This window comes from Protobothrops mucrosquamatus, unplaced genomic scaffold (genome assembly GCF_001527695.2).
Source record: "Protobothrops mucrosquamatus isolate PMUCROS unplaced genomic scaffold, P.Mucros_1.0 scaffold_211, whole genome shotgun sequence".
In the NCBI taxonomy this organism is placed as follows: Eukaryota; Metazoa; Chordata; class Lepidosauria; order Squamata; family Viperidae; genus Protobothrops; species Protobothrops mucrosquamatus.
This window is the reverse complement of record NW_015386287.1, coordinates 539,183-552,946: the sequence shown is the minus strand read 5'-3', so window position 1 is coordinate 552,946 and position 13,764 is coordinate 539,183. Positions and strand designations below refer to the sequence as shown.

The window sequence follows — 13,764 nt, the reverse complement described above, 5'->3', positions numbered from 1 at the left end:
GTAAAAGGAGCTCAAGCTAATAATATTTCTTAACCTGAATAAGTAGCTGATTAAAACTGGGATCAGGAAATCTGCTTAGCATTCATAGAGATTAAAGCAGGAAGCAAGCGACTTCACTCTGGCAAAAATTCTGTCTGCCACTTTTCTCTTGAACTGGGAGACCAAACACACTTGTACCAATACCAGAAGAGGTGGGTCTGAAGAACTATGATAATTTGTTTCACAATTATTCAAAGGAGCAACATTATACCAGCTTATTTGTGGACTTTCATGCAAATAACTGAAAGTGGGATTGTGACATTACATGTTTTGCTGTCTAGAGATAGATTCACTTTTCGATTGTCAGAAAATCCTTGAAGTAAACTTCCCAAACTAATTGAAATTCAGTATTAAATGTAAAACTTGTTTGTCCTATTATGCATCATTTCCCAATCTATATTTAACAACTTACCATATTTAAAAACGTTTGTTTTACATCTGACAATAAAGCAACATGTAGTATCTTTGGAGAACTTATTTTATCAGTCTGTGTGTGTGTGTGCGTGCGTGCGTGTGCCTGTGAATGTGTCAATATAGCCATCAGAAGCTAAGTTCCTATAATGTTCAGGATATATTAATTCAGGATTTAATTTTATTCAGGATTTAATTCTAAATTTAAAGAACGAAGTACTTTAAGAGATGAGATGGAAACGGTGAGAAAGATTACAAGGGTTTTCAATACTATAACATAAATGAACTGGAATTTTTTTCAGTTACATCCTGATAAAGATCCTATGCCAGATTTGATAGCTGAGTTAATTATTACCAGGAAAAAAAAAGAAATTTAAGAGCCAAGCACATGTTATAAAGGTATAATTTTGACCAATATCTATTCTGTTAATATAGCTAAATAAGACATTATACCCTTGAAGCATTGTGAAGTGCAATCTCACCAGAAAGAAGAAATTTGACAAGCCTAATGTTGTACGATGCTTCATAATAGTATTATAAAAAGACTTTTCCATGAAATGTTTAAACACTCAGCATTTTTAAATCTGGCAATCTTATATAAAAAATAGCTAAAATGATATGAGTACCTTTGAAACATTGAATTCCATGACATGGCTTTCAAGAACTACCAGACAAAACAACATCAGTTGTTGGATGAACTCTCATTCTAACGTTAGCAAAAGGTTTCTTGCAGACTCTCAAGCAAATATAACAACCTTGCTGGATTTGTGATTATTTTCTCCTAAGCAATGCTCTTCTATATTGGAAGCTGCTCTTCTGGTAATGGAAGCAGCTTTCTGTTAATGCAGGTACCATCTAAAATATGTCATTTTAGTAAGTATATATTTTGGAAACAGTAACAGCTGTATTTTAAAGTCATTGTACTAGCTTTTTACTGTGGTAATAAGACCACTTTAGAGACCATTCATTAAATTGCTGTAGGAATTTTGCTCCCTTAGGAACTCTGATGCCTTTTTTCTGCTTCCTTTATATTGTTCTAAATAGATATATTATTAAGAAAAATCTGTTAAAGAGTAGAAATTTAGAGGATGGTGAGAGAGGAACTACTTTGAAGAAACTGATTAGATTCTCGATGAATATTCACTTTGCTTTTATCAAAACAAAAATGTACAATTTGCTACAAAAATCAAAGGATGGACATAAATGATTTAGTTGCAAATCAGGTGCATTTTTAACATATAGTTCTTTTATATTTTTAAAATAACCTTAATAGGTTATACTCATGCTAACTTAATTACCTTTAGTTCCCACTGAAAACAATGAAAATGTTAATCATGCCAAAATCCCATTGCTTTCAATAAAGACTAAGTGCAAATTTATCAAGATCAGATCTCAAAAAGTTCTTGTAAAACGATCTATTTGCAAGTTGAAAAGCTACAACGTGAAAAGTTGTATTATATGAAAAATATAACCAGCAAAATATACAGGATATTTATATAAAGTAAACTTCCTTGGATTATATCAACACGGGTTCATCCACTAGAAAGATTTAGTAATGGCTACTAATTATTCTTATACCTTCTGTAAAAGAATCTCATAAAAATAAAACAAGTCCGTATGTATCATATTTACACTTCTCCCTTAGACAATGGCATACTGTTCATATAAAAGGTCTCTAATTTTATAGAAATCTTCACAGAGACAACCTTCCAATCCAATGCGTCCAGTTTCAGTCTGTAACAAAAAATATATCCAGTTATTTACTTTTTTGAAAGATTTGCAACAATTGATACATTAAATGTACACACATGCACATACTGTCATGGTTCCGAAAGAAGCTTTTCAAAGAACTTTGAGGCATTGTTTACCTTAAAGAATCCTTTTATTGCTACATAGCTTCGGCACGTACATAATGAAGCCAAAATCTAAACTCTCCTCCCCCCAATCACCCATAACAAAGCATAACTCACTCCTTCATTTAACAGTCATCAATCACGTTCTCCAATTAGTTTGAAGTGTGAACTTTCCCTCCCATATCTCCTCTGGTTACAACTAACTTTGAATAATACTGTACTGAAATATTGTTATGGCTAACTATTCCCCAAGTACATTCTTTCCTCCTCCCTTCCCACACTATCTAACTTTAACTCTAGAAGTAATACATAGGTTAAATAGAGAATATCTGCTTCTTCATATATTGTCAAGCAAGAACATCCGATGTTAGCAGCCTTGACACATACGTTCACTATATACTTACCCTGCGAACAGCGACCAAGTTATTACACACTAGAACTCCTCCTACAAATTCAGCTTGAACTCCTTCTCGCAACAGAACTTGCTTAAAATCAGACAATCTAGGCTCATTCATGAAGACCGACTGATGTCCAGGAACCTTTCGTGAAGAGGATACAAGTCAAAATAGATTTTCAATATATTTCAAATATCTGAAGCATCCCACTGGTAAATTTATTCTGTTTTTGTGTCACAAAATTAATATACATTTGTATAAGGCCATATATTTCATAGGGAAAAAAAATAGCTGTATGTTGTACATCGTGGCAGAATTTATTAAAAGCCTCAATTCTAGTGAGGGCTCTATAACATAAGCAATTTCAAAATCTTTGACCAACATGCTCTTAAAAGTGGCATGCAAATTAATCAAGTCATTACTTATTTATTAATTTATTTGCTGCCTGTCTCATATTAACTCATTTCATTTGATTGAGAAAAGATGACACATTTGAGCCTTAGTGATTTTTTTAAAAAAACTTAGCTTTCATTTAAAAAACAACAACAATCCTGACAGAGAAAAATGCTACTTTTTAGTATTTAATATTATGTATGTGAAAGATAGTAGCTCTTCATTTATTACCTAAGGAACTGCTATTATTCTAACATTAACAGATCTACAATTCCCCCTCCCCCCCCAAAACACCCAAAAAAACCTGGGTTCCCGTAATGAAATGTATTCTTTATATGCAAGACCATGTCCCAAAGCCATAAAAGCTCACTTTTAAATCTTACCTCATTGGGTGGTAAGGGCTCCAAAGTAGGAATAATTTCACTCTCCTCACAGATTTCTTTGTCATCATCATCAAAGAGACTTTTAATGGCCTTTTGCTGTGCCACAGCACTGGAATCCGAAGAGGGTGCATCTACTTGCATTTCAGTATCCTCACCATCATCTCTCAGTTCCCCTTCTTCCAAAATTACTCCTGTGTCTACTTTTGATACGCGCATGTCCAGAACTCCATCTATCCAGGCAAGTTCTGCATCTTTAGCTTTACAAAAGTGAAGGGAACTGACTAGGGAGTCTTTTAATCTAACCTAAAACAGATTTTTTTTAAAGAAAAAAATTGAAAAAACAAGAAAGAATTTACATTCTCAGCAGTACATCAATAGCCAAAGAAGATAATGTGAAAGACAATGAAATTACCTTATCAAGACATTATTTTTATTTTTGGCATTTAAAGTTAAGGAATGCAGTGGTTTAACAAATAACCAGTTACTGGAACCAGACAGCATTTATGTTCCGTAGCAGACCAAGCTTAGTACATACTGCACTAAGCAATGATTTGGCAAATTATGTAGTTTATTGAAATAACACAATTGCCTGGATCTTTATAGCTCACTCTATCAATCACAATTAATTCCTATAAAGCAGGGCTTTTCAACCTTTTCACCCATTGTACTACTTTTAGGATATGGCAATATCCGAGTACCACCAGACGCCTAGCAAGGTGTCAAAAACTTGATGACCAAAAAAAAAAAAGGAAAAAGTGATAAAGTACAGGTAGTCCTCGATTTATAACAGTTCGCTTAGTGACTGTTTGAAGTTACAATGGCACTGAAAAAAGTGGCCCCCAAGCCACAGTCGAGCAAGACACCCGCCTGCCCACCCGGCGGCGCTCTTCCTCCTGTCTGAGGTTTTCATTGTTGTGAGCATTTCTGTTGAGGACTGGCAGCGGGAGTGGGGTGGGGGGTGTTTGGTCTTTATTCCCCCCGTCTGCTGGGTGGTTGCAGCAGGTTTTGGTCACTTCACATGACCCTGGGACACTGTGACCGTCATAAATATGAATCAGTTGCCAAGCATCTGAATGTAAATCACAAGACCCTGGAGATGCTGCAACATTCCAGCTGATCGGCGCTTCTTCTGGGCTCAGCAGAAGTGCCAGGATCAGCGCCGAGCTCCAGCTGGAGCCTGGCNCGCTTCCACTGAGCCCTGACAGCCCTGCAGCTCCAGCCATCTCCCGCTCAGGCTTGTGCGGTGCTGCCACCGGTTCAGCTCATTCCCCTCCCCCGCTACTTTTCTAGGATGGTCGCGTACCACCTGCCAGGTGCCAATGTACCACAGGTGGTACCCGTACCACTGGTTGAAAAGCCCTGCTATGAAGCTCTAAGTTAAAACGAAAGGAATCATGCAAAGACTCAGTGCAAGGGTGAGCCCAGCATGTGAACAAGAGGAAGACATTGTCAGGAATTATCTTGTTGGATTTTCAAACAGGAAAGTACCAGCCTTGGGGCAAGAGCACATTTAACAAAAGCAATCAAAAAAGAAATATTGGCTAATTGTAAAACTAACCTTGCTACGGATACGCAAATGTTTTATCATCCTATAAACCAACTTAAAATTATTTATAAACCTTTCCTTTATAATAAAAAATGTACACAAAATATATTCTGTAAATTATATTAGACTACTGAAGTATGATATAAATAACAATTGCTAATAAAAACAGAAAAAACAATTTCTAAAGCATAGCTAACATAGTAATATAGTTCAATGACATAAATATATGCAGCAAAAATCACCTTACTATCGGAATATAAAAGCTCTACCAACCCGACAAAATCATTTTTAAGGAAACATTTGAAAACAAACAAGGATTTTTTTTTTTTAAAGGAGCCAGTGAGGATGTCTGAGATTTCCTATCAGGTCAAAATATAGAACTTGTTTGTCACACAAATTCTTTTCACGGATGGCCATGTAACAAGGCTTCAAATGCAAATCTCAATTTAGGGCAGTCTGACAGAATGACTGGAGCCCCTCAAGAAATGAACCCACAGACTCTCCAAAACTTAATACCAGAACTTTAAAATGCCCTAGAAATGCATCTTGAGGCAGCTCAACAATACAATTTCATGATCAGACTAGAGGGCTTACTCTGCTTTCTCTTGCACACAAACCCTTTGAAGTAGGTTCTTTGGAACATGTACAAATCACTTTTTTAAAACATTAAAGCAGTGGCATCTTGTTTCAGGCTTATATAGTACTTCTGGAAGGTGTTGCCTGAAGTCTCCACATGCATATCCACCAGAACCACTGGATACAGCTGGAAGCAACGATTTGCCTCATGCACATGGAAATAGTCAGGAGCAAGCCTGGAAAAAGATGTGGCTGCTTTAACAATTCCAAAAAGTGGTTCATATGCACTCTTGCATGTTCTGAAGTACATCTTGCAAGTGTTAGTCCTTTTATAAATACTTGGAAAATGCTGAATTGTACTAGGTATACCTTTGGCATATAAACATGCAAGTCTTACTTGATATATGTGAGTCTCACTGGTTGCATCTATGGTTTCATGCAGTTTGGGCATGTAAACTTTAATGTCTTTCCCCCCAAAAGCTCTGCAAGATTCAGTGAGATCTTGACTGGCTTCAGGAGGTCCATGGACAATAATCAATTGCCGTGGCTTCATCTGATTAATAATTTTTTTAATGGAGTCTCCATCAGAGCGGCCTTCATAATCTATGTATGTAACTCGAGCTCTAAAAAAAAATAAAGGAGAAAAAGGTGAAGAAAAACAAAATCTAATCTTTACAGATTGAGCTGAATATAAACAAGCCGCGACGTAACTATCATTCAAGCACACTAAACTGAAATCTTACATTTTGGAACTATAATGCCACTGTGATTTGTGAATGTTTTAATAATAAGGCAACCTTCCAGCCTGATTAACTATTGAGCCAGATGCTGTTATTTAAGAACTTTGCAAAATGCTGAACTTTTACATTTAATAACAAAAGGCAGCAACTCCATTTTTTAGATGTGCACATTCTGCATTAATAACATTTCTTGCAAAGTGAAAAGTCAAATTAGAAGTTTGAGGGTTGCAATCAAGATGAAGTGATGGAAGTCATCTACATATTTAAAAAATATACTTAGGCCTGTGACAATTAGTCATCAGGAAATAAAAGGTCAACTATTTTTATAGATCAACACTACCTTAGAAACAGCATGGAAACAGAAAATAGAGCAATGTAGGTTCAAGGTAGATATGTCGTAAAAGGGAATGTGACTCCTGATAACTGCATAAATGCATCCATTAAGTTTCCTTGGCAACAGCACAGAAGAGGTTCATCACTGCCACCTTCTGGAATTTTTGTTTCTTCTGAATCCAATCTATAGCCGTAGAAAAATTCCCTGATACTTGCACTCATTATGTGATCATGTGTTTGCAATGTTCTTGTGTTAATACAGCCTACTGGTTAGTATCAAGTCAAAGACATAGTATTCTCTTGCACGTTTTTATACACACTGCAGGAGAAAATTATCAGCCAAAAAAAACAACAACCAGTAATTCTGTAGAAAGACTATTCTCAGCTATTTGTCTTCCAACCGATGTCAACACATTTCAACTGTCTCATTACTATAATTCCTTCTTTGAAAATTTTGCAGTGTGGTTTTATTAAACACCATCTGTACATCATTCTCCTTGGTTAAACAAGTTATAGACACAAAAGTATTGCCTTTGTGTGTTCTTCCACTTACTGTAAATCAGCATACTTTTTATAACATTGGCAAGTTTATACATTGGTATTTGGGGGCAGGGATATTTTTAATACATTGTAAACTCTTCTTCTCTACATAGAGATTGGCCCACTATCATCTCTTCTTTTTAATCTAATATCATGTTCCACTGTATCTTTATCTTAGCTGAAGGTAGGAAAGAGGTTGCAAAAGTCTGAACACCTGTTTTGAATTCCAGCAGTGCAGAGCATCTCATTTCTGATAGTTGCGTTTATCCACTGGGCTTGCTTCTGTGATATTTTAAATTTACTGTACCCAGCATTAATTTACTTGCAATTAAACAACCTCATAAATCAAATCAAATGAATGAATTTTTGCCCTATTATCTAATCAATACTCATTACAATTCATTTGATCAACGTACATGGTTAGTGTCTTTATTTTCCGATCTCCTCCCCCCCCAAGAATCTTACTTCTAATGTTGTATTCTGCTTTTTATTCTATACATTGTCACCTAAATTTTATTATATATAACATCACACAGTCCATTTCACAGTATTCAGTTAGAAGAAAAAACTATTTTGAATCTGAACAATTTTTTTTCTTCGTAAATTGTAATCACGCAGTGTCTCACTCAACGACTGCATTGCTTAACAATGAATTTTCCAGTCCCTATTGTGATCATAACTTGAGGATAACCTAGCTATAGGTTACAGAAAAATGAACAGTGAATGCACAAGTGAACATTTTCAAAGTATTAAAAACTCAGGATCATTTCAATACAGCCACAAGAGGTATCAGGCAGGCTCAAATAAGGTGAAAGAGACCGCAATAGATTAATACACATCATATTCTATGCCAATATCACCTTCAACAATTCTAAACGCACTCACTTTATTTCCATCGATTCCATTGCTGAAATGCATTTAGTAGGAACATCTGATAAATCCTGATCCATAGGTTCTTCTCCATTTGTAAGGCCAGATTCTAATTTGTTCTTTTCTTCTTCTGTTGCCTGAAGTTCTGGAACGAGGAAATCCTCAGGTCTAAAATACAGGAAGATTATTAATTTTATACTCAGGCAGTGTCAAGAAAACCTGTGGCACTTTTGCAAATGAAAGTATTATACATACTCTTCCTTTTATTTGCTAGATATAGTAATATTAATGGCCTAGATCAGTGGTGGCGAACTAATCCTCTCTGGGCACGCGCGCCACCTCTGCCAGCAGCTTGCGCAGGTCCATTAGGCCACAACCGCTGCCCGGAGCAGCAGCCCCACCCAGTACAAAGGAGGCGAAGCGGCCAGCTAGCAAGCTCAAGTGGTGATGGTAGAGCACACCCACATCCAGCATGCCAAAGGCCACCCCGAGCAGGGAAAGCCAGATCCCCATTGGCACCATGGTCCCCCACTTCCAGCTAGGATTGCGTGCCTCCCCCACATCTATGCTGGGCCTCCTGCCCACCGCCCCACCCGCCAAAGATCCCCTGGATGTCCCCTAACCCTGCCCGGCCGCCACAGGCGTCCTCCCCCCATGAGCAACATCAAAGTGGCCATGCCCACCCCAGCCACAACCACCCAATCTGCTGTGACAACTGCAGCCACGCCCACCCAGTGGGCCACGCCCCCATGCCCCCCTTGAGGGCACCACAATGCTGATGCGGCCCTGGCACTTTGCGATAAATAAGTGGGTTTTGGGTTGTGGTTTGGGCACTCAGTCTCTAAAAGGTTCGCCATCACTGGCCTAGATCACTGAAAAGTATTGACCAAATCTTGGCATCCCAACACATTCAGAATTCTACCTACAAAATGGCATTTCCCCTCAGTAGCTGCTTGCTTCCTTTCCTCCAAATCTGCTTTAGACAGCTTCTTTGTCCTCTGGCACCATAAAGGGCCAAATAATGTGTAAAAGGCCAAATAATGTGTTCCACCAAAGGTTTTCATTCTTTGCTGAATTATCAAGGTTGGATACATACATTTAAATATAGCACGTGTCTTTTCAGAGAACTATTCATTTCATTTGAGATAAAAATGTATTTGGAAAAATGTGCATTCTACATGAAGACAGTAAGTCAGTGTATACTAAAATGTTAAGAATATTAGAACAATAGGCATTCCCTCATCTCACACTTACTTGATAATCTCTCCATATTCATCCCACTTAATTCTCTCTTCTGGAGCAGGAAACATAGGATAAGATTTTTTGGCTTGTTTGAAGAAGCTTCCTTTTCGATTCCCTTCACCTTTCATCATGAGATCATGTTTGGTCTTATGAACCGATGGTTGATCAATATCTTCTTCAGCATCACTCTCATCACTGGAATCTATATCTGCTCTAAAGCAGGAGTCCAGAATAATTATACATATGAAGCAAATCAACAATATTTATATCCTGATTAATTCACTGGCACCTCAGTTCTTTGCTATAAAGGCAAAATAAACTTGTAAAATTATATTCTACATAGCTATTAATTTTGAAGTTAATGAAGCTAACAAACACAAATTACTAGATTTCTGCTTAGGAGGTATTTATTTTTAAGTTGCAGATCAGTCAATCATAAATCATATTTAAAGGTAAATTTCATTAAAGGCAAAGAAAAGTAAAGCCTCTTTTAAGCTGAAATCAGTTCCTAATGACTTTCATGGAAATATCTGTCCAGTTTCTTTGGTAATGTTATAGAAATTACCTTCATGCAGAATCTTTTTTTCAACTTCCCAAACAAGCTCACAAATATGGAATTCCTAAGTGATTCCCCTCTGAATTCTAACCAAGGCCAATCTGGTTTAACTCTCTAGACCAGTGGTTCTCAACCTTTTTAATGCTGCAACCCCAACCGGTCGTAAGTCGAGGACTAACCCGGTCGTAAGTCGAGGACTAAACCGGTCGTACGTTGAGGACTACCCAACCGGTCGTAAGTTGAGGACTTTTTCTGCCCGGGAGCGTTGCGCATGCGTGGTTCCGCCCCCTGCGCCGGCCGAGGCGTAGCTGGCAAGCGGCAGAGATGGAGCAGGCCGACCACCAGCTGGCCCAGCCCAAGGGAGGTAAGGCACCCGCCGGAAAAGGGGGAAAAAATGGCGGACAAAAAAAAATGGCAGACAGCCTTGCTTGGCGACCCCCATGAAATGGTCGATCGACCCCAATTGGGGTCCCGACCCACAGGTTGAGAACCACTGCTCTAGACCATCCAAGGCTGTCTAGGTGCTGTTACCTGCTAAGGCACTGAATAAAGTCATTTCAAATATTTTTCCGACTGGGCTACTTAAATTGTAATTCAAATTGTTTTACTAGTGCAGTGAAATTAGAATACTGAGAGTTCAAGTCCCACCTTAGGCAAAAGGCCAGTGGTATGATCTCGGGTCAATCATTCTATCTCAGATCTAGGAAAAAGGCAATTGCAAACCTCTTTTGAAAATCTTCCAAGAAAGTTGCAAGGACTAGCACGCTAGCACAGAAGTTAACACTGACTTGAAGGCAAAAAAACCACAAAATCTCAAATAATACTGAAACAAGTATTCTAGACTGGATGTTTGAAGAATTCATTAAGAATGTGCATTAATGTACAGGGGTATATAGTAATGTACAGGAGTCTTGAAGGCATATAGATACTCACTCTTTTGACTGCTCTAACTTTTTTGCTGCCTCTTTTTTAATTTTTTCTTTTTCCAGATATTCTTCAAGTTCCTTTCCTTCAAGTTTTACACGTTTCCTGAGCTCTATGTCTATAACTTTTTCAGAAGGATTATCTATTAAAAATCGTGCTAGTGTTCCAGGAGTTGTTCTGTATGTCAAAATAATAGAATTTTTGGGATCCTGACACCATTGTATAAAGAGATCTCTTGAAAATCCACAGTCCAGATCTGGCTGGCTAGCAAGAACAACTTTGGGACTAGGAACACGAGCCAAATCTGCAAGCCCATGACAAAGAGACAGATGACGAAATTGGAAAGGATTGTTTCTCTTATCTTCAAAGCACCTCATTAGCTTGTCACTCATCCATTCCACCTGTATATGGAGACAAAAGTACAGATCATTTTAATACCAAGTAACAACAAATTTCCACCAACATTTTAGACAGTAACTTAGAAGGACAGTTGGGTTGTTTTGCAAAGCATGCTTTGATTGCTCCATATAGCCTTAATATCTTATTAGATGTTACGTTACTTGATGCATAAGGCTAAAATATCTGCTCTACAATAGTGATTTTCAAATACTTTATAAATAATCTAATAAAACAAACCTGAGATTTTGAGAACTCCACAACATTGTAACTGACATTGTTTAAAAGTGCCAAGGAATAAACTCCTAAACCAGCATCTTTCGTTCTCCATATTTGATCAAGCAGTTGGGCAAGTTCCAAAACTCTACCCGCAGTGTCCACAGCTATTAGGACATTTCCATCACCTCTCAATGTTTCCAAAATATTTGCTGGGGATAAAAACACAACCAGTAAAGTTACAATATTCGAGCCCTTATATGTACAAAAGTTATTTTTACTTGCTGTCACAAAATACATACTTAGCAGTTGCTCATCTCTTTGTTTCCTCCTTGGCTGTACATAAGTAGCATTAAACGAATCAGTGATGAGCAAAGAAGGTCTACTTAACATTTCCAAGGAACATCCATTTAAATGACTGAAAAAGAAGTTATATCAATTTCAGTGTATAACTGCATAAATAAGACAATTAAAACCTGATCTCAATTCTCTAATTTTCAAAAATGTCATTTTTTTAATAAAACCATTTTATTAGAACACATGATTTAATTGCAGTCATGAATTTAAATGTATTTATACATTTAAATACATTTACAAATCATCAAATCTACATGATGCTATACAAATTAGATACAAAAATAAATCAAATTTCTCTGCCACAATTTAAAAATAAATAGTGGAAGGAAATGGAAAAGAACAGGTAAGAGAGATTGGTACAAAGAAATACAGTTACTAAAAAAGTCACTATAAGGCTACGCTTCTTGTCACATTAGTTGGTAGATGCATTATTTACCATATCCTTGCTGCTATCTGAGCTCATGGGCATTTCCTTAACAATGAGAATGCAGTATAAAAAACAAAGCAAAGAAGGAAAAGCCTATGGAAGAACAAATTTATTTGAAAAATGTTCTTAAAAAGGAACAAATGTTATAAACAGATTTCAAAACATATCATAATTAAGAACAATTTAAATTTAACACTTTGTTCCATGTCAGATTTCAAATTAGTTTCACTTTTATATTATTCCCAAAATAAAGGTGAAATGACATCCTAAAGAAAATGAATATAAAACAATGCATTATCCTATAAATAAAATCATCTACCACTGTAGACATTATAGATAGGTCTGTAGGTAAAATATGGAATCTACTTCTATAATTAAAGTAGAGACAACACTTTTATAATTAGAACATGGATGACACTGTAACACATTTCTAAATTTATTGCTTTTTAAAATTAAAATTAAACATTAGGAAACTTATTTCCCCACTCACAATTAGATTGTATATTTTAAAATGAGAATTAAAGAAACCATGTTTAATTACTTAGTAGAGTTGTGCAGCACTTCTGTTTCAGAAGGAAAAACAACATGCAAGAAACTTGATAAATCATGTTTCTTTTCATGGAATCATACTGCAAGTGAGGGTTCACCACACAATGCTAGGAAAAGACTTAGGTGATCTATCAATTTGTTAAAAACTCCTGCAGGAGAATCCGCATGTGAAGCATCTTTTCTCCTTCAGGTCAGAATTTATTTTGAAACTGACAACTAAACAATGGCATTGCAGAATGAAGGAGGAGATCTTTCATTGAGGAACATTATGCATTTCTTAATACATTTTAATCATTGTCTAGTAATTTTAAAAACAGAGATTACACCAGATTTCCTTGCCCTCAAATTTAAATCCTGCATGTGAAAACTCTGGCACATATGCAGGATTCTTAAGATTATGAAGTACAGAAGAATAAGGAAATAAGGTTCCTCTACAGTACTAATTTTAACTCACTTATTTTTCCACTTGTAACTAGGACAAATCAGGTGTGCAAGTTCCAAAAAGTATCAGAGCTATAAACTAACATGGGAAGTTCTCCCCAAGCAATGCCAACTATTTTCACACTACTGCCCAGAAAATTTTATTTGCATGTTCACTGAATCACGGGAAATACAATTTTGATTTTAAAAAAGACTACTTTCACTCACAAAACCATCCAGGACCGAGTGTCTTTAGACATCAGAAATGTTAAGAAGCTGTAGTAGGAAAGTAGCAACATCTGTGTACATACATCTCCCTCTTGTGGTTGAAATCAACTGCATAAACAATTTCCTCTTCTCCATCTTTAACTATTTTCCATATCGTACCTCCTATCATGTGGCCTGCTGGTAATGGAGTGATGGACAAACCATGCCCTTTACCTAAAGAAAAAAAACACAATTTTATACATACCCTAATTACATAAGATAATGCTATAGAGAGAGAGAAATGGAAAGGAAACCCTTTCATACAAGTATTATGAAAATAATGAACAGTCTCATGGAACAATCTATGTCTCCTGATGTTGATAAGAAAAAA

At 36.6% G+C, this 13,764-nt stretch overlaps 1 protein-coding gene across 1 annotated transcript in view; it reads right to left on the bottom strand.

Annotated features, from left to right (window-relative positions):
- Positions 1 to 1,586: 1,586 nt before the first annotated feature.
- Positions 1,587 to 13,764, bottom strand: part of CPSF2 (cleavage and polyadenylation specific factor 2) — a 16,069-nt gene continuing 3,891 nt past the window's right edge. The window contains exons 6-15 of the mRNA XM_015826773.1: positions 13,478 to 13,574; positions 11,716 to 11,831; positions 11,438 to 11,625; positions 10,811 to 11,202; positions 9,334 to 9,534; positions 8,095 to 8,247; positions 5,994 to 6,219; positions 3,475 to 3,777; positions 2,708 to 2,842; positions 1,587 to 2,184 (exon numbers count right to left, since the gene is read on the bottom strand). Coding sequence (XP_015682259.1) covers positions 2,092 to 2,184; positions 2,708 to 2,842; positions 3,475 to 3,777; positions 5,994 to 6,219; positions 8,095 to 8,247; positions 9,334 to 9,534; positions 10,811 to 11,202; positions 11,438 to 11,625; positions 11,716 to 11,831; positions 13,478 to 13,574 — 1,904 coding nt within the window. The 3' untranslated portion in view covers positions 1,587 to 2,091. The remainder of the gene's footprint in view (positions 2,185 to 2,707; positions 2,843 to 3,474; positions 3,778 to 5,993; positions 6,220 to 8,094; positions 8,248 to 9,333; positions 9,535 to 10,810; positions 11,203 to 11,437; positions 11,626 to 11,715; positions 11,832 to 13,477; positions 13,575 to 13,764) is intronic.